This window comes from Sparus aurata, chromosome 20 (assembly GCF_900880675.1).
Source record: "Sparus aurata chromosome 20, fSpaAur1.1, whole genome shotgun sequence".
In the NCBI taxonomy this organism is placed as follows: domain Eukaryota; kingdom Metazoa; phylum Chordata; class Actinopteri; order Spariformes; family Sparidae; genus Sparus; species Sparus aurata.
Genome location: NC_044206.1, coordinates 22,561,081 through 22,588,939, shown reverse-complemented (window position 1 = coordinate 22,588,939; position 27,859 = coordinate 22,561,081). Strand labels below are relative to the sequence as shown.

The 27,859-nt window shown below is 42.5% G+C and overlaps 1 protein-coding gene across 1 annotated transcript; it reads right to left on the bottom strand.

Annotated features, from left to right (window-relative positions):
• Nucleotides 1-24: 24 nt before the first annotated feature.
• LOC115571761 (vesicle-fusing ATPase-like) lies at nucleotides 25-27,162 on the bottom strand. Its single transcript, XM_030401332.1, is given in 22 exon segments — nucleotides 25-2,158; nucleotides 2,303-2,358; nucleotides 5,804-5,917; nucleotides 6,183-6,317; nucleotides 8,930-9,009; nucleotides 9,132-9,198; nucleotides 9,681-9,814; nucleotides 9,987-10,143; nucleotides 10,304-10,399; nucleotides 11,483-11,670; nucleotides 11,809-11,883; nucleotides 12,020-12,185; nucleotides 13,292-13,491; nucleotides 16,083-16,238; nucleotides 17,084-17,122; nucleotides 17,125-17,158; nucleotides 17,804-17,911; nucleotides 18,194-18,360; nucleotides 21,687-21,726; nucleotides 22,602-22,698; nucleotides 22,945-23,030; nucleotides 27,040-27,162. Coding segments are annotated over 22 exon segments (2,238 nt in total). The 5' UTR covers nucleotides 27,052-27,162; the 3' UTR covers nucleotides 25-2,127.
• Nucleotides 27,163-27,859: the final 697 nt, after the last annotated feature.

The window sequence follows — 27,859 nt, the reverse complement described above, 5'->3', positions numbered from 1 at the left end:
ACGTTACTGTCAACAAATCTCGTGAAAAGATGAAATAAAACAATATTTAATTATCAAAAACACATCAGTGTCACATCCCGTCCCTTTATTACCATGAAAACACACTGTAATTAATCTAGATTCAGCCCCACATGCAGCACCCTGCTGCCACAAATACATCCTCCAGCACAAAATGTGTATTCACCCGCTGCTGAAAATAGTCCCCCACGTATACACAAATTTGCTTCAGTTAGAGTAACATACATTAAAACTACAGTACACACAAAAATGGCATAAAAAAACAAGTGCAAGGATGAATATCATTAAATAAATGTGTTAATTTGCAATATTCAATTGTTAGATTTTAGAGGAAATGCTAGTTAATATGTAACAATTAGCTCAATCATCAAAAGCGTGAAGGAAATGTCGACGTGTGGCGTTCAGGATACATTTTTCACCTGACCACATTTAACTCAAGTGTATTAAAAAAAAAAGAAGTGAACATCCATTTAAAAGATCATACACAGAAACAGGAAATCTTTGTTTATAGCACAAAAGAAAAGATCTGGTTGCTCCTTATTTTATTTCACTTGTTTATAAAGAAGAGACGACCACATGTTGAAGCAACAGGATTCCCACATCTGACCCGATTCAGTAGTTTATATTTGAGTCTCATTCTGATTTGTTCTGACGGCGTCCCCGCCCTCCTGCTGCAGAAGCTACGTGGTGAAACGGGCTGACTGTGTTTTCTCGGTTGTGCAACACAGTATGCGGAGGTTAACCGCAGATGTCTCGGGAGGTTCGTCTCATTACCAGATGCCACATTTCTCATCGTTACCAGATAATTACGCTGGATTATAATTACAAGACAGTTCCTCATCATTTCAACATGCCGCAATTAAGACAGGAACATTCGATAATTAAATCAACCGGTAGCGCGCTGTTGTTTTCCTTAGCGACTGCCGTAAATTGAGGTTTCCGTGCACACTGGACCACCGTCAGTAACTCCAGAGGTTTTCTTGTGAGTGATACAATTAATTTATTCATAAAATAACAGTACATGTTAAGAGCAGAGTGAGATCTTTAAGTCGTGGAGGCGTAAACGTCCTGGAATGATCACATTACAAATCTGTGCATACAGATAAGGCCTAGATAAAACACACAGCGTCATGATTAGTGTTTGTGCATGCACGGAACCGCATGTTTCGCCTCCACGCTTTCACATATATATATATAAAATCTCAGTGGAGTGCTCGAGGCATCACAGCACTAGTCTTCAGGAAATGCAATATACACAGATACATCAAACTCTTTTATTTTACACGTCCACAGAGTGCTGAAGAGGAGGGAGGCTGCCCGGCTGCAGAAAGCTGCAGTGCAGAGAGGGAGCGTGCAGAGAGCTTCAGGGATGGGAAGGGAAGGATGCAGAGGGAGACGTGGAAACTATCTCTCCCTCGCTCGCTCGCTCGCTTCCTCCTGCCAGCCTCTTGTCAGGCTTCCGTTCCTCAGCAACTGAGTGAAGAGAAGACAAATAAAAGTGAGAAGAGACAGGCAGGCGAAGGAGACGTGCCGCCACAAGAGAGCACCTGTCTAGTCGACCTATTTTTAGGAACACGCTGTGCGCTAACTATACCATAAAGTCTCTGAGGCAAGCGATGTGAAGGAAAAAAGCTCCGGCTGCGGAAACTGAAAAAAAAAAGAAAAGTTGTTGGAAGCTTTTGTTGTTCATCACCGTGGGCAGCCTCTCCTCCTCCTCCTCCTCCTCCTCCTCCTTCTTCTCCTCCTCCTCACGGGCTGGTTTCTCACAGAGCAGGATTAACAAGTTGGCCAGGTAACTTTAAAAAAAAACGAAATGTCTTCTGAAACTTTGCTATTATCGACACTCAGGAAGGAGTCATATAATCAATCTGTCTACGAGGGATGTAGGACAACAACGCCTGATCTTATTTTCTCCCCCGACACTAGATGGGACTGTGAGGAAAAGTCACTACACCCAAACCCTGATAACCTACAATATAGACACCTCAAATTCACAAAAAGTCTCGACAGGAACCGATGAGTAGAAAATGTGAGCGTGTAGCCTGATGCAGGCGCTGCGGGTCTCACCGTTGAAGGATGCCTCTCTTTCGCGACGTGGCTCCACCGAGTCTAGATCGCCATAAACTTATCAGAACCCAGTCTGCAGGGGGGAGCAGAAAGGTTTATTATTAATCACACTTGATACCGCGACGAGAATGTAAACGTCTTGTGTTTCTTACTAGCGCCTTTCTTCTGAGGTGACAGATGTGAGCGCGGCGCGAGTGTTCAGGAAACGAATACTTACGCTCCTTCATCCTTCAGTAGACTCAGGAACTTGCTGACTCTGTAGCCCGGCTCCATCTGGAAAGACAAGACACGTCACCTCTTAGTGCACCTTACATTTCTACAAACAGAACCCCTGGTTTCTACTTTCTCGAACAAGCATCTGTTTCATTTAAAAACTCAGATGCGAGGTGTTGAAATAGCTGAACGTCCTGGAGTTCACTCTTTCAGTCTGCACAAACAGGGCTGGAGGAGGAGGAGGAGGAGGAGACGGCGACGGAGGGGAGGAGGGAGGAGGGAGGAGGGGGGGGAGAGAGGAAGTAAAATTAATGGCAACCTATGCAATAACTTACAGTACGTCTGGAATCGCCTGTAGCTACTAGAGTGAAGACATGAGAGCAAGCAGAAACATTGGATTGAGAGGAAAAAACATAAAGAGAAGACTGAGCTGAGTGTGTGTGTGTGTGTGTGTGTGTGTGTGTGTGTGTGTGTGTGTGTGTGTGTGTGTGTGTGTGTGTGTGTGTGGCTGTTTTTCAGCATGTCTCGGCAAACACACGTTCATACTTCTTCAGGCTCGGGATGGGGTTGGAGGTGGGGTTGGGGGGGGGGGGGGTGCTGCAGGGTGCAGAACATGGCTGCATTTGTGCATACCACAGCAATTACACAGCATCCAGCCTCAACAAACAGGCAGCACGCATCATCAACATACCACAGACACGCAGTCAGCGGGAGAAATTAACAGCAGCCAGCCGTCAGATTTAGGTCAATTTCTGCTGCTGCTACCTGTCTTGGTAAACACACTGCAATTAGGAAACACTTATCTCAGGAACAGTGGAAGGAGAAGCTGCTGCGAGACAAAAGCTTCTGGTTTTTTGACACAAACGCCTCCAACAGTACAGTTGGAACGGACTGCAGCTGGCTCAGGTTTAAAAAAAAAAAACGCGAAAGAAGGTTTTCTGGAACCAAATTCATATCTGACAGGTTCAGGTTTAAAGACGAGTACACTTCCAGGAAACTGGGGGAGCTGCAAAACACACAGATTAAAAGTGGAGATATCCCTGAGTTTTAGTCCCTGATCTTGTTAACAAGCATCACAGCAAAAGGATTTCTTCATGAGGTCCATCTTGGTTTTAAGCAAAGATTCAGCGCTAGCACATCTCCCGCCTGGCTAACATGCTAGCCATTAGCTCAGCAGCAGCAGGTGTTCACTCACTAGGCCTGCGAGTAGAACCACCTGGAGCCCACACTGACATGTGAAAGTGATGGACTGCCCGGTTAGGTAAGGCCGAAAAACACTATTACAATATGCTGATGATAAATGTACACCAACATTTCCGTCCTCTGCTGAGTTTAACAATTTAAGTATTTATTAGTGGAGCATCGCCAGAGAAAGTCTTGCAGTTAAGTTGCCGCCTCTGGAGCAACGATGTGCCGCTTTACAGACACAAAAACTGAAATCACACCAGGATTTCTCTCCTTAAACATTCGTCTTGTCATTTAACAGGTGAGAACTGGCAGAAAGTGTGTGCGGAAAGACAACCATAAATGATAAAGCTACAGATGAACAGGATAAAACAAATCACAACAAAATTTCCCCTGTTAATTATTCATATTCAGACCATTTTTAGAGGGAAAAGATGTTTTCTGAAAGTGTATTTGTAAATGTGCTAATGATGCATTATCCAAATAAGTATATGAGCTTTTTTCCATAAATTTCCAGCTCGCAAATCGAAACAAAAAAAAAAACACCTTATTGTTTATTTTGGATGTTTTCTTTCCACTCGTCTGTCAGGAACAAAAGGCACAGAAACCAAAAAACAGGAAGCAGCATGTTTTCACCCGTAGCGTCCTCCCTTAAATCTCTAATAAATGGATAAAGTTAAAGCCTCTGCAAGTCTTTATGACGCGCATTCAGATCATGAAGCTTCCAAAGAACTCGGGGAATGATGCATGACCAGTCTTGACTTTTTGCACGATCAGCTGGATTGATTGTCCCGGTGTTTTGACAGGGTCAGGGCGCCCGGCAAGAGCTCTGCAGATAAATCACCCGGGTACGGGACAAACATAACGACACAGGCTTCAACAGACGTTTTCAACAGAAACCCCTCGACCAAACCACAGACACCTCCTCCCCACAAAAGGCATCTTCAAGGGGATAACTGGACTTCATGCCGACTGTGCTCATCTACGTACATGCAAGTGTTGTGTTCGCACGAAGCCAAGAATCTGCTGTGGGTGTCTGATCTGTGTTTAATGCGCAAATATATGTTTTATCCCCCGCTGTATACGTTATTCGCGATGATGGCGGATCCTAATTGAATTTGCTCTAAATTGCAGAGGACCACAGAGCGTGCATGATTGTTCTTATGAGTAGCTTCCCTCTGATTCAGAACACATGGATGTAAGCTGGAGAAGCGCAGCGGTACACGGTTTCAAAACGATGAACGTACTTGGGTTTCTCAAACCGTTTGGAGAACGGTTCGTGAACTAGAAACATACTGGATCCCTCTGCTCAACAAATCATCGGGCGAAGCCACACAGTCTTTCACTCCAGCTGATAGATGACAGCTTTTTGTGACGGAGACAGATTGCGCTGGCTGCTGGGAATGCCGGCCAGATGTCGAGGCAGAGGAGGGACAGGGTGCTCAGACCGCACCATTAGGAAAACAATAACACGCAGGCCGGGCCAATCTGAAGTTCGTGCTGCTGAATAAAAATGGGAAGTGATGAGGGGAGTTGCTGAAAGACGAGAATGCCCCGGTCTTCTTAATTTACCTTCAGTGAAGTCGACTCGACCTTTTCTATAATCTAACAGCGTCAGTGAGCGCGGAGTTACATCAGCATTAGATTTATTATATGAACAAGGCACAGCCGGTAAAAACGTGAATATCTGACAATGCAGCGGAAAACAGAGAACAGCAAAAAGCAGCATGGAGACCAGCGAGAATGTTAAGGAGTTTTTTTTTACATCTTTTACTTCAGTTTCTCTTTCAAACTCAGCTGACTGGACGATGTTGGAGCGCTGTTTAGAGCGGAGAATCTACTGTGCGGCTCTTTTACAAGTGTCATACCCTCATGGCGGGAAAAGAGCACATTTCCATCAGTGCTGATCGGAGCTGTAGTCGATAAACATCTGTGACTGCTTAGGAGTCATTAGACCTGCGAAATGAATACCTTTCTTACATGTTCACGCTGATGACAAAAGCCAGATGCTTGTGGGTGTTAATGGGTTTTTTGCCAAGTGTGAAAGTGGTACAACGCCATGATTCCACTGGGCATGTCTCTGTAACCACACCTGTGTGATGCCGTTTTGTTCCACAAGAACAAATGACTCATGAGCGTCACGACTGCCTGATATCACTGACTTGCTCCGATTTTTACATAATCCGGTCCCTTTTATTTTGAAAATCAAGCGTACGGTCTATCCTGTTCCTGTTGTCTGACACCCTGCCTGGCTGGATCTTCTCTGTGCAGCTTGACTTTTAACATACGAATGCAAATGAAAGTGTGACCGCCTTCTCACCTGCACGGACATCTCAATCAGCATGAGCAGCTTTTTGATGCCGATCCACAGATTCTGGCCCTCCACAGCTTTAGCTATGCTGGCTCGCTCAACGTCCTGAAAACTCCCCAGCAGCTGCGGGGAGAAAACAAGGAGAGCAGAGCACTTAGTATGAGATAAAACAGGGAAAATTCAGAGTTCAGGTTCTGTGACAAACATCCTAACACCTTCGCTGACAGAGTGAAAGCCATAATCGATTACACTGGTTACAGATCAGTGATACATTTTAGTTTTGGGGTTTAAAGGTGCTTCTGCTTCTGCGTGTATTCAGCGTATACATGTGTAGCTGTGAGCTTCTGTTCGAGTGTGTGTTCCTTGTGTGTGTGTGTGTGTGTGTTACCTCCAGGGCTTCGACCAGCTGCTCTCCCCTGGAGATGTTGGGAATGTGGATGGTGGTGCTGAAAGCATCCAACATCTCCATTTCCTGGAGGACGTCCTTACGACTGGTGGTGCCGATGATCAGCAGCTTACGGCCCTGAAAGACACGCAGAGCTTCAGACTTTAATGTCTTCATTCATTAGCTCATATTCTTCTTCAGCTGCTTTCTTCTTATATCAGGCTCAGTGCAGCATTAAAACATTTGGAAAAGAAAAGAAAAGCTGACAGGAGAAACTGTATTTGTGTGCGTTGTGCATACAAATGAAGATCGGAGCAGACGGATTGTGAATTCTTTATGTTCAGTTGAAGCGCCGCACACTGTGAGATCTCGCAGGTTTCACTGTGCGAGATGGTTCTAATAAAATCTCACTAGAAGCGATATTAATTTGGGGGCACGTCATGTGTGATGAATGTTTCGGTGAATCACGGCCCAGAAATGCAAGCGGAGGCACGGAGCGTTGTCGTGGCCCAACCGTCTCCTGTCATCGCAGCGAAGCCCGGTTTGATTCCATCTCTGCGGTTATTATGTTTGAACAATGAAGCCAGACATAAACATTTGGCCGCGGCGCTGTTTTTTTGTTTTTTTTTTCTCTTTAACGATACGCTTGTAATGCTGTGTCGCCCGACGTTTGCTGCATCATTTCAGGTTACGTTCTAATGATGAGAATTGGTGCTGAATTTATGACACAATCAGCGATGTGATGCAGGCTGTTTCTAATAACCACGGCTCTCACTGGCTGTTGGTGGTCGGATATCAACATGAGACTGAGGATCGCCAGATTTCACCACATTTCTGTCATGACTGTGTAATCTTGAGCAGTCCCAGATGAAGGTCAGATGAGGGCTGGTGATGCCTGTAGTCATTAGTTCTTAGGTAATAAATGCTTAAGTCCTTATAAGATGCTTACTATTATTATTATTTTATTATAATAAGCTTGCGTAAATGTGTATTAAAGCGTCCTTATTGCATTTATTTTAGATTATAGGACATTTACAAACACTTAGATAAAAACTTTCTCATTACGTTTATAACAAGGAGAAAGATGCTTGGGCAAATTAAATCACAACGTTCAGAATGAAGCTAGTTTTGGTTCGTTGCACAATAAAGTTTATTATTAAAATGTTATCTGATAAACCATTTGAGGGATCACTGCAATAAAAATATACTCGAAATACTGATTTTTTATTCTCTATCAGTGTCGGCATCAGCATCGTCTATAATTATGTCACTGTTAAACCCTTACTAAGCTGTTTTTTATTTTAAACTAACAATAATATGTATTTTATTATGCATTTATTAGCAGTTAACTGTGCACTTATTAGCACTTTTTGCAGCTACTGGCTCTAAAAACTACCAGGATGTGAGGAATATCATTATGGTGGGTTTCAAACTGCTGCATAAGACCAAACTGAGTGATTACAAGTGGAACATAACGTCACATGGAGAAATATCCATTGTGTTCCACTTCCAGCATTAAGCCATGCTACTAGCAAGCCTGCGACTGATCGATCATACTCTGCCTCTGATCGTGCCTTGGCCTTAGTAGGATTTGTAAGTTAGCATGCTGGTCAGTGAGTGTTTTGGTCACATATGCTGCTTGTCTGCAGCTTATTTGAATGACCACGGAACATAATGTCGGGTTGCGTTTCTCCAAAAGTTGATTCTGTTTCAATTTTTCGCAGCATGATCCTCAATCAAATGAATGTCTGGACACTAAGGATGCAGTCTTGCGTTCTACCAGGTGAGCTACTATGTCACCCACACTTAAAACCTGACCATACACCTCTTTATTATACTGTTATTAACACTTGTGTCAATTTGCATCTTATAATAACTTATAAGGGCGTCTTACCTATGAACTAACGCTTATTACAAGAGCTTTGATATAAAGGTTTACCTAAGGGCCCGGAGTCCCAACAACAGTGTCGGGAAAGGGAAATCATCAGGAGACCGGAGAAGAGAGGACAACAGAACAGAACGTAACAGGACAGAAAACAACAGAAGACAACAGTAACGAAGACAAACAAGCGGAGAAGAAAGAAGAGAAGCTAAAGAAATGTAGCTCCGCTAAGCCGACAAGTTGGAGGAGCACCAGGAGAAGAAGACGAAGCAGGAGAGGCAGAGGAGTGGCGAGCAGACAGGGGGATTATGGCTGCCGGCTGCCCCCCCATGGCGTGGGGGGTTGCGATGCTGCATGCAGATGAGGTGCCACACAGGCGGCGGTGCTGCCAGGTCCTGGCTCTCTCACAGAGCCCATTCTCCTCCCTGTCCCCCTGGCCTCCCCCGGCCCCAGGCACCCCGCTGGGCCCAGCGCTTTACAACCCCAGAGGAGCACTGCAGCCAGGCATTCAACACCAGGCCCCGCGCCACTTCTCATGCACATGCAGCCATATAGTGGGGCTATACTCTCATTCACAAACCCATCAACAACAGACACACACACACACACACAACTACAACCAAAGAAACTATGAGAAATGGGTCTCTACCTCCACCATTCACAGTGAGCACAACAGGCCTGGACCAAAACACTCGCTAATAACCATACACTCACACACACAGTCGCTCACACATGCCAGTCGCAACCAAAGACCTCCAACAATTCCTCAGAAGACTCTGCGCTGGCATCCATAAGATCTGCTGCCCTCTTTCTGCCACCTCGGGACTAACAGCCCCACAGTGAGAGTGCTGCACAAAGTGTTTGTTACCTTTGGAGGAGGTTTCTTCAGCAGCACCAGCAGAGCTTGTAACACCAGGTTGGAGAAACGAGGGCCAATCGGGACGTAGTCTGTGGAGACGGATTTTATTTGAATATAAAGACTGATTCACAATTGAATCAGCAAAACACGAAACACTTTTTTTTTAGCTGCCTTGTTGTGCAGTGACTCTGAGGGACAACTGGAGTCTTACCTAACAGACGTTCAATGTCGTCCACAACCACACAGCTCAGCTGGGACTTGTAGGCGTCTTCGAATATCTATCAGAGGAGAAAACAAGAGCCAACAGGTCCACATCAAAAACTAAAATGTATGCATGACCTGAAAGAGAATCATTTCTTTGTTTTGCTTTGAGTACGTGCCCGTCTGTTTGAATTCAAACGACATCTCTGAATGTTGTCAACATAAAAATGTCTTCCATACTTCTTGAGTCAGTTTGAGAACAAACTCTAAGCTCACTTTTACTCATATGTGACCGTTTAACCCAGCTATTTTACATTTCACTTAATTTCCCTAATTTTTCAGAAAGGTCTACGGTGTGTAAACAGAATGATTCATGAAAACATTTCATTCACGTTAAAAATTTAAATGATCCGCATGATGAGAAACAACAGCAGTAATAAAGCACTGACATTTTCCACAACGTTAAATACTTTTTGTACGAATCCCAATCCTTTCTGCAGACCCACAAACAATCATTTTTGTTTTTTTATATGTCAAGAATGTCTGCTACGTGTGTTACCTTCTTGATGGCTTGGCACTTGGCGATCTCTGAGTGTCCGATCATCTTGTCGGGGGAGCAGATCTTTATGAAGGGGAACTGAGATTCTTTGGAGATCTCCGCGGCCAGCGCTGTTTTCCCACTGTTGGGTGGGCCTGAGGGAGAGGATCGATCACACATCAGCTGTTTGTAATAACAAAAAGTCCGGAAAATATATCCCCCACACACATTTCAGTTTTTATCTTTTGAAGGATTATTGTGTGTTTAACTGTTGTTTGCTGACTTTGGCCCGCGTGCTTGACTTCCATGAGGTTAGTAAGCCGTTACCTTCCAGCAGCACAGAGACCAACGGTGTGCGGTCGCTGTTTTTTGTCTGCTGCACCAGCAACTCCCCGTCCTCCAGGACCGCTGACACCGGGTCACCCCATCGGATGATACTGTTCATGATGTAGCTGGCGTAGTCCTCCTGGTTCGTACCGAACGCCTGGACAGGAAGAACGAAGGAGAAATAGTGAATCAGAGGTCAAGTGAGAAAGAAAAATGACACCATTGGTACATAAATTGGTTCCCTTTTTAAAAGAAAACGACAAATAAAAAGCGACAAATATGGACTGACGCAGAATATCTTCGGAGCGTGAACTTACAGGTTTGATGTCATTATTCAGCGAGGCCAGGAAGTCGTGCCTGCTGACCATCAGCTTCTCTGCCGTCTCGATGTTCACCTCCACCGTGTGAGTGGCCTACAACAACAACAACAAACACAACCACACACACACACACACGATACAAGTTGAGCGACAGAAGATAATGAGATACTCCCGTTCCGGGATGAACTCCATGCCTCTCGCTAACGAAATCCATTACACCAAGTACGGCACATTTAGATTGCACGATTCGCTGGAGACAGTGCGCTCCCTCAGAGCAGAAAGGTCAGAGCGGGAGGAGGAGGGAGGGAAGAGTAAGTGTTCAGAGGAGGGAAGAGAAACATCACAGCCATCAGACGTGCGTAAGGCCCCTCGCCGGCCATTTATCATCACCCTCTAATATCTGCTGCTGCGTGTGTGTCTGTGGGGGCAGAGCACTTAACAAATGAGAACTTCACCTTATCTGTGTAGAACTGAGTCTGTGCACCTGATAAAACACTTGTGTGAGGACGCACACGCACACACACACACACACACACACACCTGGGTGGCTAGTTAAACTGGCACTATACTGTACAGCAGTGTGCTGTGCCCACCAGGTGTGTGGCCCGCACCTTCAGATGAGAGTCATAAGTTAAAACAGATTAGCTTTTTTTTACCCCTAAGTACTTTGAGCCCTGAGTACTGTCTGCAGGTCTGCATGCTGCCCCATAACAACCTTCAGCAATGACAAAGGACAGCCTGTATGTAGCCCAGGCGTACACCCTCTGTGATGTCACCCATTTAGTTTGTTGACTACCGTTCTGAGGCCTCAAGTTTTGCATTATGGTCGTCGTTATCTTGGTTTTTTCGGGGCCAGAAGTGATGATATTTAGAGAAGAGAGGGAAGCTGGGAAGGATATCCTGATTGTGAATTGTGTGAATGCAGGTCAAAAACAAAAAGCTTGCAAAGCAGGCGAGCACAAATGCATCATATTGACTAATTTTGTTTTTTTTGTTTTTTAGACTGTAGCCCAGACAAATTATGAAGTAAGGATCACATATTGGGGTCTTTGAGACTGAACACACAGAGTCACTAGCTAAAGCCCTTATTTAAATAACTCATCTGCAGTCTCAAAGAGCAAATGGACAAGGAGACATATGGATTGTAAACGTGAGCAGTAATATGGACAATATGACCTTGATGTGTCTGTTCATGGCAGTGGACTGTGCAGCCCGGACCAGGCCCTCCAGCTCAGCACCGCTGTAGTTCTTCGTCTCCACAGCCAGCTCCTTGATGTCTACGTCGGTAGACAGCAGCTCGTGCTGACGCATCCTGGCCGTGTGGATGTTGAGGATCTGAATTCTTCCCTTTTCATCAGGTAACCCTGAGAAACACAAATCAAACCCCACGTTCACTATATTACCCTGGTATTGATCTGTCAGCGCCTCTTTTCCTGTCCGCTTACAGGAATGGATTTAACTTTTAAATGTTCACTGGGTTCAGAGTGTTTTGGACATCTTACCGATCTCCATCTTCACCTCCAGCCTTCCTGGCCTCAACAAGGCCTCATCTATCAGGTCAGGCCTGTTGGTCATACCTGAGGGAGCGACAGATGGACAGATGGCGGAAAAGAGAGACAGCAGATGAGTTAGAGAGAGTGCAGGTGTTCAGGGAAGAGCCTGTGGGTGCTGTTAGCTTGTGGATATACAGGGAGAAAGTTTGTGTCTGAGCACCTATGACCAGGATGTTGTTGAGCTGCTCCACGCCGTCGATCTTGGACAGCAGCTGGTTGACCACGGTGTCGTGGACTCCCGTGCTGCCCGCCATGCTGCCACGCTGTTTGCAGATGGCGTCAATCTCATCAAATATGATGATGTGGAGGCCGCTGTTGGCACCGAGCTGCTCAGCAGAAAGACAAGAGAGACAATGAATGACAACGGTTCATCTGTGAACTGTGAATATGTGCTGTTACTTCATATATTTTTAAACTAATGATCAGTTCTTCAGTGTTGTGCAGTGCTAGCTCTGAAAAAGTGTCTTTGTAGTGGAGGGTTGTGCACAAGTTAATTACTCCAGTGTTTCGGTTAAACATTCAGGATATGTGTATTAAGTGGACAAATCAAAAGGACTATTCCTGCATAATTGGCCTGTTTTGGGGTAAGAAAAGCCACAAAGCTTACAATTTTGATGAAATAGTCCCTAAGAAATGTCATTTTACATTTTACTGCCCTCCAGTCAATGTTTGAGTTTCACTGTGTAGAATGATGTATGTGCAGAGTTTGGCGCTAGATGGCTGTTTTCACATTCGTTGCTGAAAAATTTTAGTTTCTCTGTGCTTACTGAAGGTTTGATTTTATAAAACCATGTTAATTAGTATTGCAATTATTCCCTAACCCAATACTTCTGAGACAAATTTGCAACAGGACGACAGAGACACTGCAGACACTTTTCTTTCAGTACCTTCCCTCAACAGAGAGACAGATGAAGAAAAAGTGAGGGAGCAGCAGGGTGGGGGGTTATCCCTTCATCTACAGACCTGTCAATCTCAGCCGTAGCATTTAAAGCAGGTGTGGAGCTGTCCTTATTACACACTGGATGGTGTGTGTGTGTGTATGTATCTGTGTGTGTAGCGAGGTCTAATAGGAGGTCAAAGAGAGCCCAGCCCCTCATTAGGTGGTGAAGAGTGAGGCTCGACGCTACTGTCTGACCATCCAAAACAACCGTCACTGCTGGGCTTCAATGCAAACACACACACACACATGCAGACACACACCAGAACTTTACCAAAGTTATTACAGCTATGTCTGACTAAAGGGCAGATCTCTCCACTCCTGAAGAAATGAGTTTTTTTCCTGTTTCGATAGATGAAGTGCTCATCTGTGTTTCATGGGGAGGATAATCATCCCAGAGACCAGACTTACTGTGACTTTTAAATCAGCGTGTAAATAATAAGTAAATCAGTCTTCGTGAGCGTACGCATCTACTGTAACGTGTCCTCCGCTCACCCTCTTCTGTTCGTCCTCTGCGTCTGCGAACAGCTTCCTGATGTTGGCCTCGGACTCTCCAACATACTTGTTGAGAATCTCGGGCCCGTTGACGATCTTCGGCTCCCGGGCCTTGAGCATCTTGCCGATCTGTCGAGCCATCAGGGTTTTGCCGCAGCCTGGGGGTCCGAACAGGAGGATTCCCTTCACATGCTTACAGCCTGGAGACACGGAAAAGGGAAAGAGAAGAATACGAGTCATACTGAGCACAGGCAGCGAATGTTTCCACTTGTTATTAAGCTCATATCTTTGTTGGATGAAGCTCAAACAGACGACTTCTAAGACGATGCATTGAACTTATCAGTCAGGTGGCAGTAATGACTCTCGTCCTGAGCAAACATCTAGGGCATGATTTGCATATCTTTTCCTGGCGATATGCAAGCGTTTGCCTGATTCAACATTCAAATGATCTTCTGAAGACAGTATTTTATTCATGTTGGTGTTGGGTTGGACACTGTGAAATTGTTTGTACAAGCCTTTCATCAACTTGTGTCAAACAGTCAGGATGACTGACACAAGTTGTACATACAAGCTTAACAACTTAAAATTTGGACTAAATTTCTTATATTTTGTAATTTTCCAAATTGTACAGAGGTTGTCGGGGACATCACGCCCAACACAGAAACTCATTTACTCACTATTCAGTCTTCACAGGCGGTCTTTAGTTACAAACTGTTCTTAACTCAAGGTTTCCGACTTGTAGATCAATTTACAGTAAAATCTGTATAGTATAGTATAGTCATGCAATGCTTTAAATATCACTTAAGTCTATAGCAGATGATTATCTTACAAAATAAAACATGTCAATATCACAACCTTAGGTCTGTCACAGACACTATCCATCGACTTTTTGTTGAGGAAACCAGGGCGATGCTAACTTCCAGGTCAACCTACAAAAATCATCATCCTTGCTGCTCTCTATGACGCCTTTGTATTTGAATGCAGTCATAGGGCAACTTCCCCCAAATCCTATAAGTCCACCAACCAAAACAAAAATACACAAGCAAAAGTCACTCTCTTCGAATTTAAACTGATATGAGGAAGTTTGCACAGAGCACCTCCTCGATAAGCTAAATAATAACAGCTTGTGAGAACACTTTTGTCTCTCTAAGAGCTGCTAATATGTCTTTCAGCATTTATCAGGTCAAACAGAATAATAACAGCACTGTTCACTGTTCACAATCACTGTTTTCAGTTATTACAATCAGCCTGTGTTTAATCCATGTCTCAATATTATGGCAATACAACCTTGAATAATTCCTTTGTGGAATGCAACATTCCCTGAATCACTGAAAGCCACAATCAACGATTAGCAGGTGAGGCGGTGTGCTCCTGCAGTGCCTGGACCATGACTAAAAACCCCTGACAGTGATCCCTGTGCACACTCATTAATAGATCTCTGACAGCTGTCAGATTACTATGATGATTCACTTTGCAGAGGACAGCAGCTCATTGTAATAAAAAGCCATCAGGTAGTCGTCTTTGTGACTCATACACAAAACCTCCCTTCCCACACACATGTGCGTGGTCCTAATCCTTGCTCCCAGGACTAGAAGTCTTGTGAAAACCTGTTGTAAAGACCTCTGAGCTCAGCAAACACACACATTATTTAAACCTAGGACACACAGACACTCTATACCCACAGCACTAAGGGCCTGAGGCGGCGTCCGGCAGTGTGTGAGCTGACCTTTAGCCGGCTGGTTGTGTGCAGGAGTCGGCCTTTGGCTGTGGCCAGCTGGCTGCTGTAATGAGATGGCATGCCCTGATAGAGCATCCAGCTAAAGGTGAAGCTGTAATTGGCAGGCGTGGGGAGCAGGGAGAGCAGCCGCTGACAGAGGGGCGGTGTGCATGTGCACGTCACACATTTTGTGTGTGCGTCGGAGCAAAAGTCTGATAGTTTCACCTTGTCTCCCCTTTGCTCCCCGAGAGGTGAAGCAGACAGACAGAAGCTTCAGTGCCTTCTCTCCCAAAACAACACAACTCCCCCCCCCCCCCCACCTGTCATCCTGGCTGCTTTTCCTTCAGCAGGCCCAAATGGCAGCTCAGATGGTTATCTGGGGCCTCTCAATTAGTCTGGGCTAAATGTCATTAAGCAGGTGCAAAAGGCCATTAAAAGACCCGCACTGTAAACTTTCTCCAGGCTCCACACTTATCGAGAAGGAAATAAAACAAAGGGAATTAGGAGTGATGTGATGAGAACAGTGTTTTCAGTGAATCCCAAAAAGTTGGTAGTTGTGTAAAATGTAAATAAAATCAAGATGCAATCTTTTACAAATGAAATTAAGTTGTACAAAGTCTTCCTGAGTCCATGTATTTAAATCTTTACAAGATCTCACAAGACTGAACAACTGAGCCTTTCACGGACGCCCCTTTCATACCCAATCATGATACTATGACCTGTTACCAATGAACCCGTTCACCTGTGGAATGATCCAAACAGGTGTTTTTTCAGTCAGTAAAGGCATATATTCAGAAAAAATAATGACGCTGATGATGTAACACATTAAGCATTTTTCCAACAAAACATTTGCTGGCTCCAGCTTCTTAAATGTGAGGATTTGCCGCTTTACTTTGTTACCTATGATAGTAAATATGAATCTTTGGGTTTTGGGCTGTCGGTCCCCTGGTTGACAATGTTCTCACGACACAGACGGTCTTGTGAAATCGTCATCTGACTTGCAGCGAGACAGCGTAAAAAGGCACAAACAAATGAATAAGTGATGGCGGGATACGGAGAGAGAGGGAAACTCACCCATCTGTTCGACTATGTCTGGAGGGAAGACTCGGGAGGCGAAGGCTCGACGGAAGATGTCAGAAAACTCCTTGTCGAGGCCGCCAATTCCCATCCGCTCAAAGTTCCAGTCTGGGCTGATGATGGACTGGCGAGACCCTCGGGTCTTGGATTTCCCTGGAACGGGTAAAAGTTTTGCTCAAAAGGAGGGTCTAATTGTTTGATTATATACTGGCAAATAATAATAATAGCCTGTGTTTATAGCATGCTTTTTCAAAAAGAGCTTTACCAAATGTAATACCACATAATATAGTTGCAAAGATACCCAATTATAGAGAAATAAAACACATTAAAAACAGGGATTTCCTCAACAGTGATAAAACAAGAAATAAATACATCACAAAATCTAAAAGAGCAACATTTAAACATTTCGGTAGCGATATTGCTCTGGTTTTTATTTAGACTGCTGCAGGAGTTGTTTTGAGTTCTTTGCAGTGAAATCAATATGGTGCATTGAATAAGCTTTGTCTGAACAATTGCCTTGTCGTTTATAAGATTTAGTTTCTGATTGATGTGTTTAATTAAGTCATCACAACGTTCATAGAACAAGATTGTGTTGCAACCTTGTTATGAAGGTAAACTGACCGTCAGGTGGCCATGGGCAGAGTTGGACCTAAATACTGAACCACTGCCAACAACATGTGAAAAAGGAGAGCAAGATGTGCAAAATGTGTGAACTGTGCCCCCTTGTGGCTTTATAAAGAACCATCCTGCAGCCAGTGAATGAATATTAATAAGTAAATATGAGGTTTGCAGCAGTTTTAGCAGCTCGCTATTTGTTGTGATCATCATGTGATCTTTAGTGACTGTAAAGAGGGGATTCAACTACAAGAGACACAATTAAAAATCGTTCCAAGTAATCAACTATCCAAACTGCAGCTACTTAAGTGAAGCTCCTTGTTTTTCAATAGGTGATCAATAGCTATCTTTATAAGAGCTGTGTGTAAAGGCGTGATACTCACCAACCAGAGTCATGGACGAACTCTCCGACTTATCAAAAGCACCTGACCGTTTCCCAGCAACAGACCAATCTGAATCTGAGGAAAGATTTAATAATGAAAAAAGGTGCTTCACAAAATAAAATACAATATAGGTGCAATGAAACAGAATGATAGTGGAATAAAATTAAATAAAAAGGCACTAAAAACAGTGAAGTCAAGAACAAAAAACAAGAAATTTAAAGCACAAAGGGATAAAACAAAATATAAGACAAACTTTAAAGCACATGAACAAGCGCTTGTCTGTAAAAATGTGTTTCAAGAAGCTTTTCAAACTGAGACAGTGATCTGATATTCTTGGGGAATTCGTTGCATAGCCTTGGAGCTAAAGCAGTAAAAGCTAGATCCCCCTTTTGTTTTAACTTTTAACAACGTTTGATTCTCTGAACTGAGGCGTCTCAGAGAGGATAAAGGGATTAGGAGTTCTGAATGGAAAGAGGAGCCAGATCATGTGGGGATTAGAAAGTAATAAACAACAACAAAAATGCTGATAACAATTCGGGACAAAGCTACAATCAGCAGTTATGTTTACTCTGCCACAAGACTAATTATAAATGTACATGTATGGAAGAACGGTGCAACATTTAGCACTTCAGCTACATGTGGTTTAAATAATTTGTGTTCATTAAAATGAATAACTTCCATGTTATGCGTAAAAGCCTCTGCAGAAGAACATTGTGGTACCTTGGGTTTCTTGCCAGAGCCTTGTTCTCCCTTTAGGATGCTCGGGTCCATGGCCTCAATATCCTTTATCAATAAGCTAAACAGCTTATCACAGAAACTGAACACGAGCTAGGGAAAAAAAAACACACATAGAGACACGTAGTGAGTAAAGAGAGTATAAGATGAGGACAGAAAAACTATTTAATCAAAATAATTCAATTGTTTCATTCAGTTGTATTTATAATGAACGTTTCTGCGTTTATTGTGAACTTACATCGCGTTCTAGTCACGATTTACGTATGAATAAGTCTCCCTACATCTACAAACCTGAACAGTTATTCCGCTAATCTCTACAACAAACTCGTCAATGTTTACACCGACACATTAGAATCTCCGTAAAGCCCCGAGCACCTGCTGGCCGACGCTGAAGGCCTGGTTGTTGAAGTGCTGGATGAACTCGCTGGCCAGGCTGTCTGAGTCGTAGGGGTTGCTGTCGATGCTCTTCTTCTGCAGGAAGTCGATTTCCACCGTCATGGTGCTTATACACTGTTTGGACTTGTCAAACTTGTAGTCTGTTACTGTGGGGGGAGAAAAAGAGATGGTTGGTTCTAATCATGCTTTTATTTTTTATGGCCTCTCATGTCTTATGCTCTTATGCTTTTATGTTCTAGTCCATGTTTTTAGCCTCTGTGCTTTTATGCTTTTATGTTTTAGTCCCTCATGTTTTTAGCCTCCATATTTTAACCCTTTACTGTTTTAGGCAACAGTTTTTAATCTCCAGTGTTTCCTCAGGGGGCCTGCCAGATTGGGAGTTGTCTCTGGTCTGGCCGTGGGGGGTGCTGTCCCGTGGACAGTTCCGGCCCGGGCGACTAGAGGGCTCTGCACCTTGGTGCGGAGCCTCCTGTCTGTCCGGGATGGGGTGGTCTCTGTGGCGGTGCTCCCTGCGACCTTGGACTGGGATCTCTCCCAGTGTGGTTGGCCCCCCAAAGGTAGCTTCCTCTAGCCTCCTCTGTACCTCAGGTCTCGCTGCCCGGCCATGTCTCTGTAGTGACAGCTAGTGTTTGTGTAGGTGTGAGTGTGTGTGTCTGTGTGTCTGTGTGTCAGCGTGGCTGTGTGTGTATGTGTGAATGTGTGTATGAATGTATACATATTTGTGTATGTCTCTGTGCATGACTGTGGGGGTGGGAAGGTTGCGTTCTTTTAACTTTCTTCTCCTGATTTTATTTGATGTTTCTCTTTTTCTGTACATCTCTGTAAGGCACTTTGCGATACTTTTCTGTATGAAAAGCGCCATATAAATAAAGGTTGATTTGATTTGATTTGATTTAATCAGAGACATAAATTGGTCAAATCACACTGTGTATCCTGCAGGTCTTCAGGAGACTTTTAATTATCCCGTAGTCGTGCTGTCTAATTAAAATCAATGCATTAATACATTTTTGTGGCCATCTGGGGGACGCAGAAAATACTTTAGCTGCTAGATGCTATTCTTTCTTTACCAGCTGAACCTTCATCTGCTTTTACCTGCTGAGTGTTTCTGTTGGAAAGGGATTGATGAGGGCCAGGAAACCAAAACAATAAGCTAAAAGAGGCTAAAACACTTAATAAAGCTTGAGTAAACTGCAGTTGCGTACTTATCATTCAAGGGTTTATTATTTTCTCATTTCATATAACTATTTGTAAATGTTCTTGTCAATCTGTAGCATTATTTTGACTCTTTTTAGAGGGGATCTCTTCCAATACAATCCTAAATGTAAAAAATTGTAACAAAAATCTATTACAAAAGTAAAAAAAACTACCTATATTCTGTTTCATTGTTGTCGTCCAGCCATTTAAATGCAGTACACAGGATTTGACCAGCAGATGTCGCCCTTTTTGTCCGTATCAAATGCTTCGAACTTGAACTCTTTTCAGCACAACTGCCTCAGAAAGCGTCGTCTCCCCAATCACTACTAAATACCCCATGCAGCTCCGTGGCATATCTGCTAGTGTCTCTGATATTTATATTTGGATAATGTTCAATTAGACACGAGCTAAAAAGGCAAGGTCTCAGCTCATTAGTCTATTTGGAGTGGTTAGCAAATCAATTAATGCCTCGTTAGCAAGCCAGTTACAATCAGCATTTCCTGAGTTTGGTATGACTTGTAGGAACCTTTTCCAATTCAAATTGTCTGCATGTCTTCAAACTGCTGCTAATGCCTCATTACGGAAATTACGGATGCTGAAAGGAGCTCTCTCCTAGACGTCGCTGATATTTCCACCGCTGCCAGGTAATTAGGAAAATTACAGCCGGTAATCACGCTGCATTATTCATAACACAGTTACCAGGAGACAAAGCTGAAATATTGCATCCATTGTGGAAAGTAATTAAATGCTCAAACGTTGTGATACAGTTGATCCAAACAGGGAGAGAACAGAACATCCCTTTGATCAAAGAAAAAAAAAGAGCTATGGTTTTGCCGTTTTTCTCAAGATGCTGTCTGTGAGGCTCTTTCATTCTTTCACTCGCTGGATTATATTTTCATTCCTCCTTTTCACTCCTGATATGCAGACAGTATCATAATAGCGCCCATCAGTTCGGGCATCACTTGGCCTGAGGTAGCTGGAGAGAAATACCTCATCAAAGAACCGGCCTCGTCTTTCTCTGGATGCTGGCCAGCCTCTGAGACTGATGTGCAGTGACACCACCTTCGCATATTGTTATACTGTCTCTCCCTGCGCTGCTGCACATGTTCCCTCCACCCTTTAAGACATGAATAAACCCACTAACCCCCTGGTATAAATCTTAATCTGCAGGATATGACCATCAGATCTCAGCACAGTGACAAGTAGTGACAAAGACTGCAGCCTTTCAAAGTCAGTCACATGTAAACTGCATTAATCCTTCAAAGTCTGAAGGTTAGATTTGATGTCAGCGGCTATCATGTTTCTCGTGGTGCAGGTGTCTGTGATTCAAAAGGCATCCAGAGATAAGAGAGGGACTGTCAAGTGCTGCTAATCAATAGATGGCTGAATAATGGCAGTTATCACAAAAGGCTCAAAGGATGTCCAAGAGCAGTCAGAAGTCTGTGCGGCTGGTAGAAACAAATATGCCCCTCAATCCTCTCACCATTTTCCTCAGTTAGCATTTAATATTGCTAAATTCTGTTGACTGTTACAGCCAAACAAAGCCAAAAGGACCGTCCACACAAAGAAACAATCACTGCAACGATAATGATGTGAGCATTCAGACTGATGACACACAGTACGCACTCAAGCTGTGTCGGCAGCTCAGAAAAGTGGATAGAGGTTTTCTTTAAAGATGAGAGGGTTTAGGAGAAGCCAACACTCCTCTTTTGTGTTTTGTCCTCTTGTGAAGACAAATCGTATTCATATATTCATATGAATCAACATCAATTATCCAGTGAGGACAAAAGGAGTTCAGAGACTTCAGCAGTGCCAAATGTAAACTGTTGTACGAGATTACGTGAAACCTTGAATGGAGGATGGCTCACAGCTTTTGGTGAGGTTTTTCTCACTTTCTTCAACACTGCAAGATAAGGCGGTTTTCTACATTTTGGGAAAACCGGCTGGCATCTACAACTGCTAAAATAATGCATATCCAAATAAAAATCCAGATCTAACTGTAGTGTACATAGTAGCAGTAGAAAGAGTGAATCGTGCATATTTGTTTGATTATTTTCAGCTGCGGATTGATGTGAATTTGGTGCACTAGTGAGTATTTACAGCTGCATGACAGTATATGGAGTGCTGTGTAAAAACGAACTACAGTGTGCGTGTCCGTGTACATGGTAATGAATGAACATGTCACCCGGTGCATCAGTGTGGCTTATCGATGTGTTTTTGGACAACAGTGGAGCTGTACGGCACACAGAAGGACATTATTCAGGATCATCGGTCTCACCTTCAACCTCTTGTCCAATCGAGAGGCCAGCCCATTTTCTCTATTAAGACAAAAAGCAAGTGATCGATTTGGTTACTTCCATGTCTCATCATTTCATTTTGTATTAGGATACGTTACTGGAATGGAACCATTTAGCCACAAATTACATTTTCCAGAAGAACTAGGACAGCTATACTTCAAATGAAGAGCACTACACATTTCACGGAGACAGCAGTGCAACTTTCCTCTGCAGTATGGTCTTATTTCACAACATTTCTACACATTAATACGTAACTCTGACATATGATTTAGTCCATCTTAAATGGCTGTCCAATGACGGCTACCATGCCAAGTAAATCGATCAGTAGGTAATATTTAATGAGGTAAAAATGTTAAAATAAGACCGTTTCGAGGAAGTTGCAGTAGTACCTGTGTGCCGCTGTGGCTGCCATGTTTATAGACGGAGGAAGAGCAGGCAGAGACAGGCAAGCAAAAAAGGAAAAAGCAGTAACAGACAGATTGAGACAAACAAAGAGGCCCATGCAAAGAGCCCAAAGACAACCGCAGGAGCTAACGTACGACTTTTATACGAGGACTCAAGGTCACGTACTGCGATCAAGGTTTAAAACAACAATATGTCTGCAGAAGAAAAACTGGTTCACTGGAGCTTTGTAAAAGGAAAACTGTTGATATCACCTGTTAAATTAATGTATTACTTATAGTACTTATAGAGAAAATATAGACATATTTTATTTAACATTAAGACTTGGAGATTAATCATTAGCGACATAAGCAAAAAAAACAAAAAAAAAAACAAACAGAACATTCACTCAGCAGGAAACAGTTTATCAGCAATGCACAGCTTCCATCAGGCCACACAGTTATCATCGAGATGATGTGGCAGAGAACATTTCGCTCGCGAAAGCTGAAACCTACCTGTGGCAGGCTGAAGGCAATGCTCCCAGAGCTCACACTGGGATGTCTCCTCAAGGTGAACACATACTTGTGTGTTAAATTGCGCACAGTCACGTGTCTGCATTGAGACAAACAAATAGGAGACAGAGGGACGTTTTTAAATAAAGAGAACAAGTATAAACCTAGATGTCACCGTTCTTCCTCTTCCTGAACGGCTTCACTTCAATACATTTTAAATATTCGGGAGAGTCAAAATAAAGATCCTCCACCCATTCAACCAACAACCCACATACATATACACAAATACACTAGTATTTATATAGTGTGACGCATGGTTACATGTACCAGAGGAGATCCCACTCACTGTTCAAAATGCGGCTCCTTCTCATTGATGACGGCACAGTTGGTCAACGACAGCTCGTCTGTCGGACATTTAGCCGCTTGCATAACCTGAAACAAAGAGAGCAGAGAAGCGTGTAAACAACGACCCCAGTGAGAAATTCATATTTACAGACAGCGATACATCAGCCAAACATCAGTATCAGCTGTCAGTGACATATTGGCAAATAAAATGACTTTCACTATGAGCAGTGGCTGATGTTTATCTGATGTGCTGCATCAATTTTGCGCTGGCACATTCACGAGCTGCTGGCTCGTGTCTTCCCTGGCATCGGTTTTGTGGGACTATCACTGAGTAACTACTTGTGTAAAACATTTCAGTTATTTTATTTGTTTTATAATCAATCAATGTTTCTGTGGCACAAAAGTGGATCAGTTTATAGTAAAGAAAAGGGCAAAAAAAATGTATAAACTGAACATTTTCATACAGAGCACTTGACCTGTTAGAACCATTGTTGAAATGCATTGAAAGCGAGAATTGTGGACAATTATATGAAATAACCTGCAGTTTTTGTAGTTGTTATGTATGCTCTCCATAAAGTTGAACAGCTACAGAGACTAGCAGATTAAATAAGTCAGCTCTCATGAGGCTTTGCTTCCACTTACACAAAACCACCATGACATGCATGTTGCTATGGTGATCGCTTCACACTGATAAACCCTCACAAAACTTCCTGCTCGGTCTGGATACTGAATGTCAAATGCCTGTATGTCAAGTGTCTATAACAGTCATTAAAGGGCATACTGTGCAGGATGTTTCAGTTGCTGCTTGGAGACACTATTCAGAATTTGCAGTAAGCGATTCTGGGAAAAGGAAGTTGATTGTTCACGCTCACTGCCAGGTCATCAAATAGGGATGTCATCGACCTGGCAATGAAACTCACCAATCAACTGTCTTTCTCCAGAAGTGGGGGCACTCAGAAACATTGTGAACACAGGGAAATGAAAATAAACCAGTGCAAGCCGAGGGTATGGTCTCTGCAGGTCAAACAGCTACACACTTCTGGTGGGTCATGAGTGATGATTGAGAGGGATTATTTCAAGCTTTAGCAAGATTCTCCTATTTTGTAACTGTCGGGCAGCCTTTACAAAGTCATGCTATGCAGCCAAATATTGCACAAACACTCAGAACTTTATTCTAGTTCTAGTTCAGTTTCTAAACTCACAAACAGAATTTGTGCTACCGTCCGACAGTGTGGGAAAGGATGAGTTTAACAACCTCAAAGATACTTAAGGGGACATGAAAGTGGGAAACTGGATGTCAAAGGCTCAAACATCATTACGAGGAAAGCCGCAGCTCTTCAGCCTCTGATCCTGACTGAAATGCATCTTCCCAGAAACTCGATGGAGTGAAGTAGTATACTGCCTCACGCCGAACTACTCAAGTCTGATCTACAGTATTAGCTGTTGGCTGGGTGACTGAGCATCTCTCAAAGCTAAGGTGAAGCACGCACTGTGATGAAATGTCAACTAAAAGTTTCAGTTCAACATAGCCTCTTTTTATTTGACCTCAAAAAGTACCAACTTTGACTAGATACAGTATTTGTGGTATATTACAAATCAGACTATTATAAACCACAACAATCATTTGATTTATAAAGAAAATAAAATGACAAATTACTCGGCAAGAAGTCATACGCTCTGGACCCATTTTCAAATCAATGAATACATACAGAATAATGTCATCAAAGTTGTTTAACGTTATGAGAAAATCCAACTCTAATCAAGCCTTTCTTAGAAAAACCCTGCTCTCATTCCAATAACCTAATTAAGTTACCTCCTGACCCACATTACATTTCAAAAACATCAAACTTAACCTAATTTAAGCATTTCAGTATCTAGGCTCTCAAATTATAGAAATCTAGAGAGCATGCAGATGAACTACAGTCGATTGACTGTCCTATTATGGTTCTCTTATGTTAATGCTTTTATTTAAAACTGACCCCTTCCTTTTATTGCATTATGTATGATTGTATTTTGATGTTTCACCCAATTTTTGAGAGGTTGCGCTCCCGTTCTAATAAGTATAATATTTCATTTTAGCTGTATTTTTTTTATAATTCAACTTGAAATTGTGACCTGTGAATTGCGCCTTTGAGTTAAAATCGAATTGCACCAGAGATTGTGTTAAAGCGGGGCATTCTTTACATTGTTTCCATATAATCAGCTCAAATGTGAAGCGTTAATGAGGTTCAAGAAAGTCCAGTATCTGTAAAACCAACACAATCTGAGCAACTCTTTTATAGAGTAAAGCAGTTCCAACAAAAACTGAACCTATTAGTTCATTGATTTTTCAGCTGCTGCTGTTGTATAGTGAAAGTTTTGTCTTGTAACTGTTCTTGTCGGGACTAGATGTACAAGGTACAAGATACATCTAATGTCACTTTTTTACACAAGGGTTCAAAATACAAAATAATGATTGAGTTCTTGAATCCTGTCTCATCCATTTTAGATAACGGAGGATTGAGGAAGAGTTCAGGAGTCTTACAGTCTGAGGAGTGAAGCTGCTGTCGTCTGGTGGTACGGCAGAAAATACTTCTGTGTCTTTGGTCAGATGGCAGCAGGGTGAACAGACTGCGGTTGGGGTGGGTGTCATATTATTCCTTGGGCTCTGTGCAGACATCTCACTTCACCAACATCACTGATGCTCTGTAGATGGTACCAGTGATGTTCCGAGCAGTTTTAATCACCCTCCGTAGAGCCTTCTTGTAATAGGCCGTAATGAACCATGCCCGTTTGTGATGTTTCCAGTCAGAATGCTTTCTATTGCCAAAGTCTTTGCCCCTTCTTTGAGGTTTAAGTTTTAGCTAACTCTGGTATAGCTATGTACAATCCCTATCAAATGAACAAACAAACAAATCATAGCCATTATGGTGTTTGCAGCCATAACAACCCCCATGAATGTAGAATTGAATGCAGGGTTGTTGTGTTAGACTGCAATACTTTCACTTTTAACTAGGTGATACTTAAACACTGACAAGTGTGTGTTTATGTAAACTAGGGGACCGACCGATACTGACACTGATTATCAGAAATTAACGACACTGAAAATCGTTAATTTGCAGTAAAATTTAAACTCTGTGTCACATTTTGAACAACCAGTGATGAAAAGTGTTGTTCTCCAGTACAATTCTGAGGTAGTTTAATCCAATGCTACTTAACTTCCCCTACATTTATTTGATAAATGTAGTTACTAGTTACATTGCAGATTCACGTTATGCAAGTGTTAACAGGATACTAATTGTGACGTGTTACCTATCAGATATTATTGTGGGCAGGACACTGTGTGAGAGGATGCTGCATCAGAGCCAAAGGAGCATATTTATAAAGTAGTTTATTTTGATCGTCAATCCAACAGAAGAAACACTGCTACTGATAATGGAGAAATGCTAAATATCGGCAGAGGCTGATAATCTGTCTACCTCTGATGTCAACAGATGCATAGTGAAAGTTTCTATCCATTTGAAATGCTGCTACATTTCCCTTATATTCTGGTTATCTCGCTGTTCCTTTTGTTCATTTAGACCCATTTCATGTCCCTTCATTTCACTTCAGAGCCATCCTTGTACTGGCCTTTAAAAGCTGGAGCTGTGTTTAAAGTCCTAAATAACACTGTCAATACCCAGTGAGCCATTTCCAAACGTCTTTTAAAGGAAATTGCTCAATAGGTTGCTATTTAGCATTTTCACGTAAAAAAGGCGTTGTATTAAAAAGCGAAAGTGGTCAACAGCTGCTGCTCACGGGGAACAGAATACTGACTGCGTGGCTAAAATACGCACTTTGTTACATATTTTAACTTATATGTAGAACAACAACAGTAAAGGTACTACATGCTAGCAACAGTGTGAGTGGTCATGAGATACTCCATTCGTCTTCCGGGCTGCCTACGAAGTTTTGAATGACATCTGATTCTGCCACACAGGCTAATGCCGTGTTGGCTCACTTTACGTGTCAAAAAAAGCCTCTAACACTTTAGCTAAACGTTACCTTTGGTACTGGGTGTTTTACGTAAGTGTTCTACTTGTGTTTAAATTGTAGTATTCGCTTGAAATGAACTCACCCGGCCGCTCATCTTTGTGTTTTATACTCCAGTTCAAGTGCAATTCAGCAGAAAGGGTCTGCTGACAGAACAACTGCAGACGTTGGTTGTAACGTGCGGGGAGGCGGGCTCTCCCGACGTGCTATGATGTCATCGCGTACACGACGCACACAAGGAAGTACGGGGAGATGTTAAAAAAACGTCCATGGCTGTAAACTGCTTTCGTAAAAAAAAAAAAAAATAACGCAAAAAAGGTTATTTTTTATGATTGTTAATGCAAAATAGCATTCTGACTGATTATAGTACTCATCAGATAAATCATCATTTCAATTTGGAAGACAAGATTCATATTAATTGTTATTTTGCACAACAAAAATGACCAGAAAATATAACTTATACATTAATTGACTGGATCTATTTGGGAAATTTCACACCCAAGTATTTTGAACTGTTGGAAATTAGTTTTGAACTTGTGTAAATTGTGTTATTGATAGTTATTTAAGAGAGATTGCTCTTATTTATTTATTTATTCATTCTTTTGTCTTAATCGAATACCTAATATTGCGTTTGTAAAATTAAAATACTAAAAATACAACCATAAGTGATGGGCGATGTGGAAAGGAGGACAAATAAGAAACAGAACTTTGGTCAATATTTACATTTCATAGAAAATATATTAACATTAATAATCCTTAATAGTTTTTTCCGTTGTATGACAAACAAACCAAATGCTTAATTCTGTTGCTGTTTTTAAAGAAGTAAGCACATGGACGCCTGAGACTTGTATTAACATTTCCAAAATGTAACGTGTGAATATAATAGAAAAAAATATATAGTATGA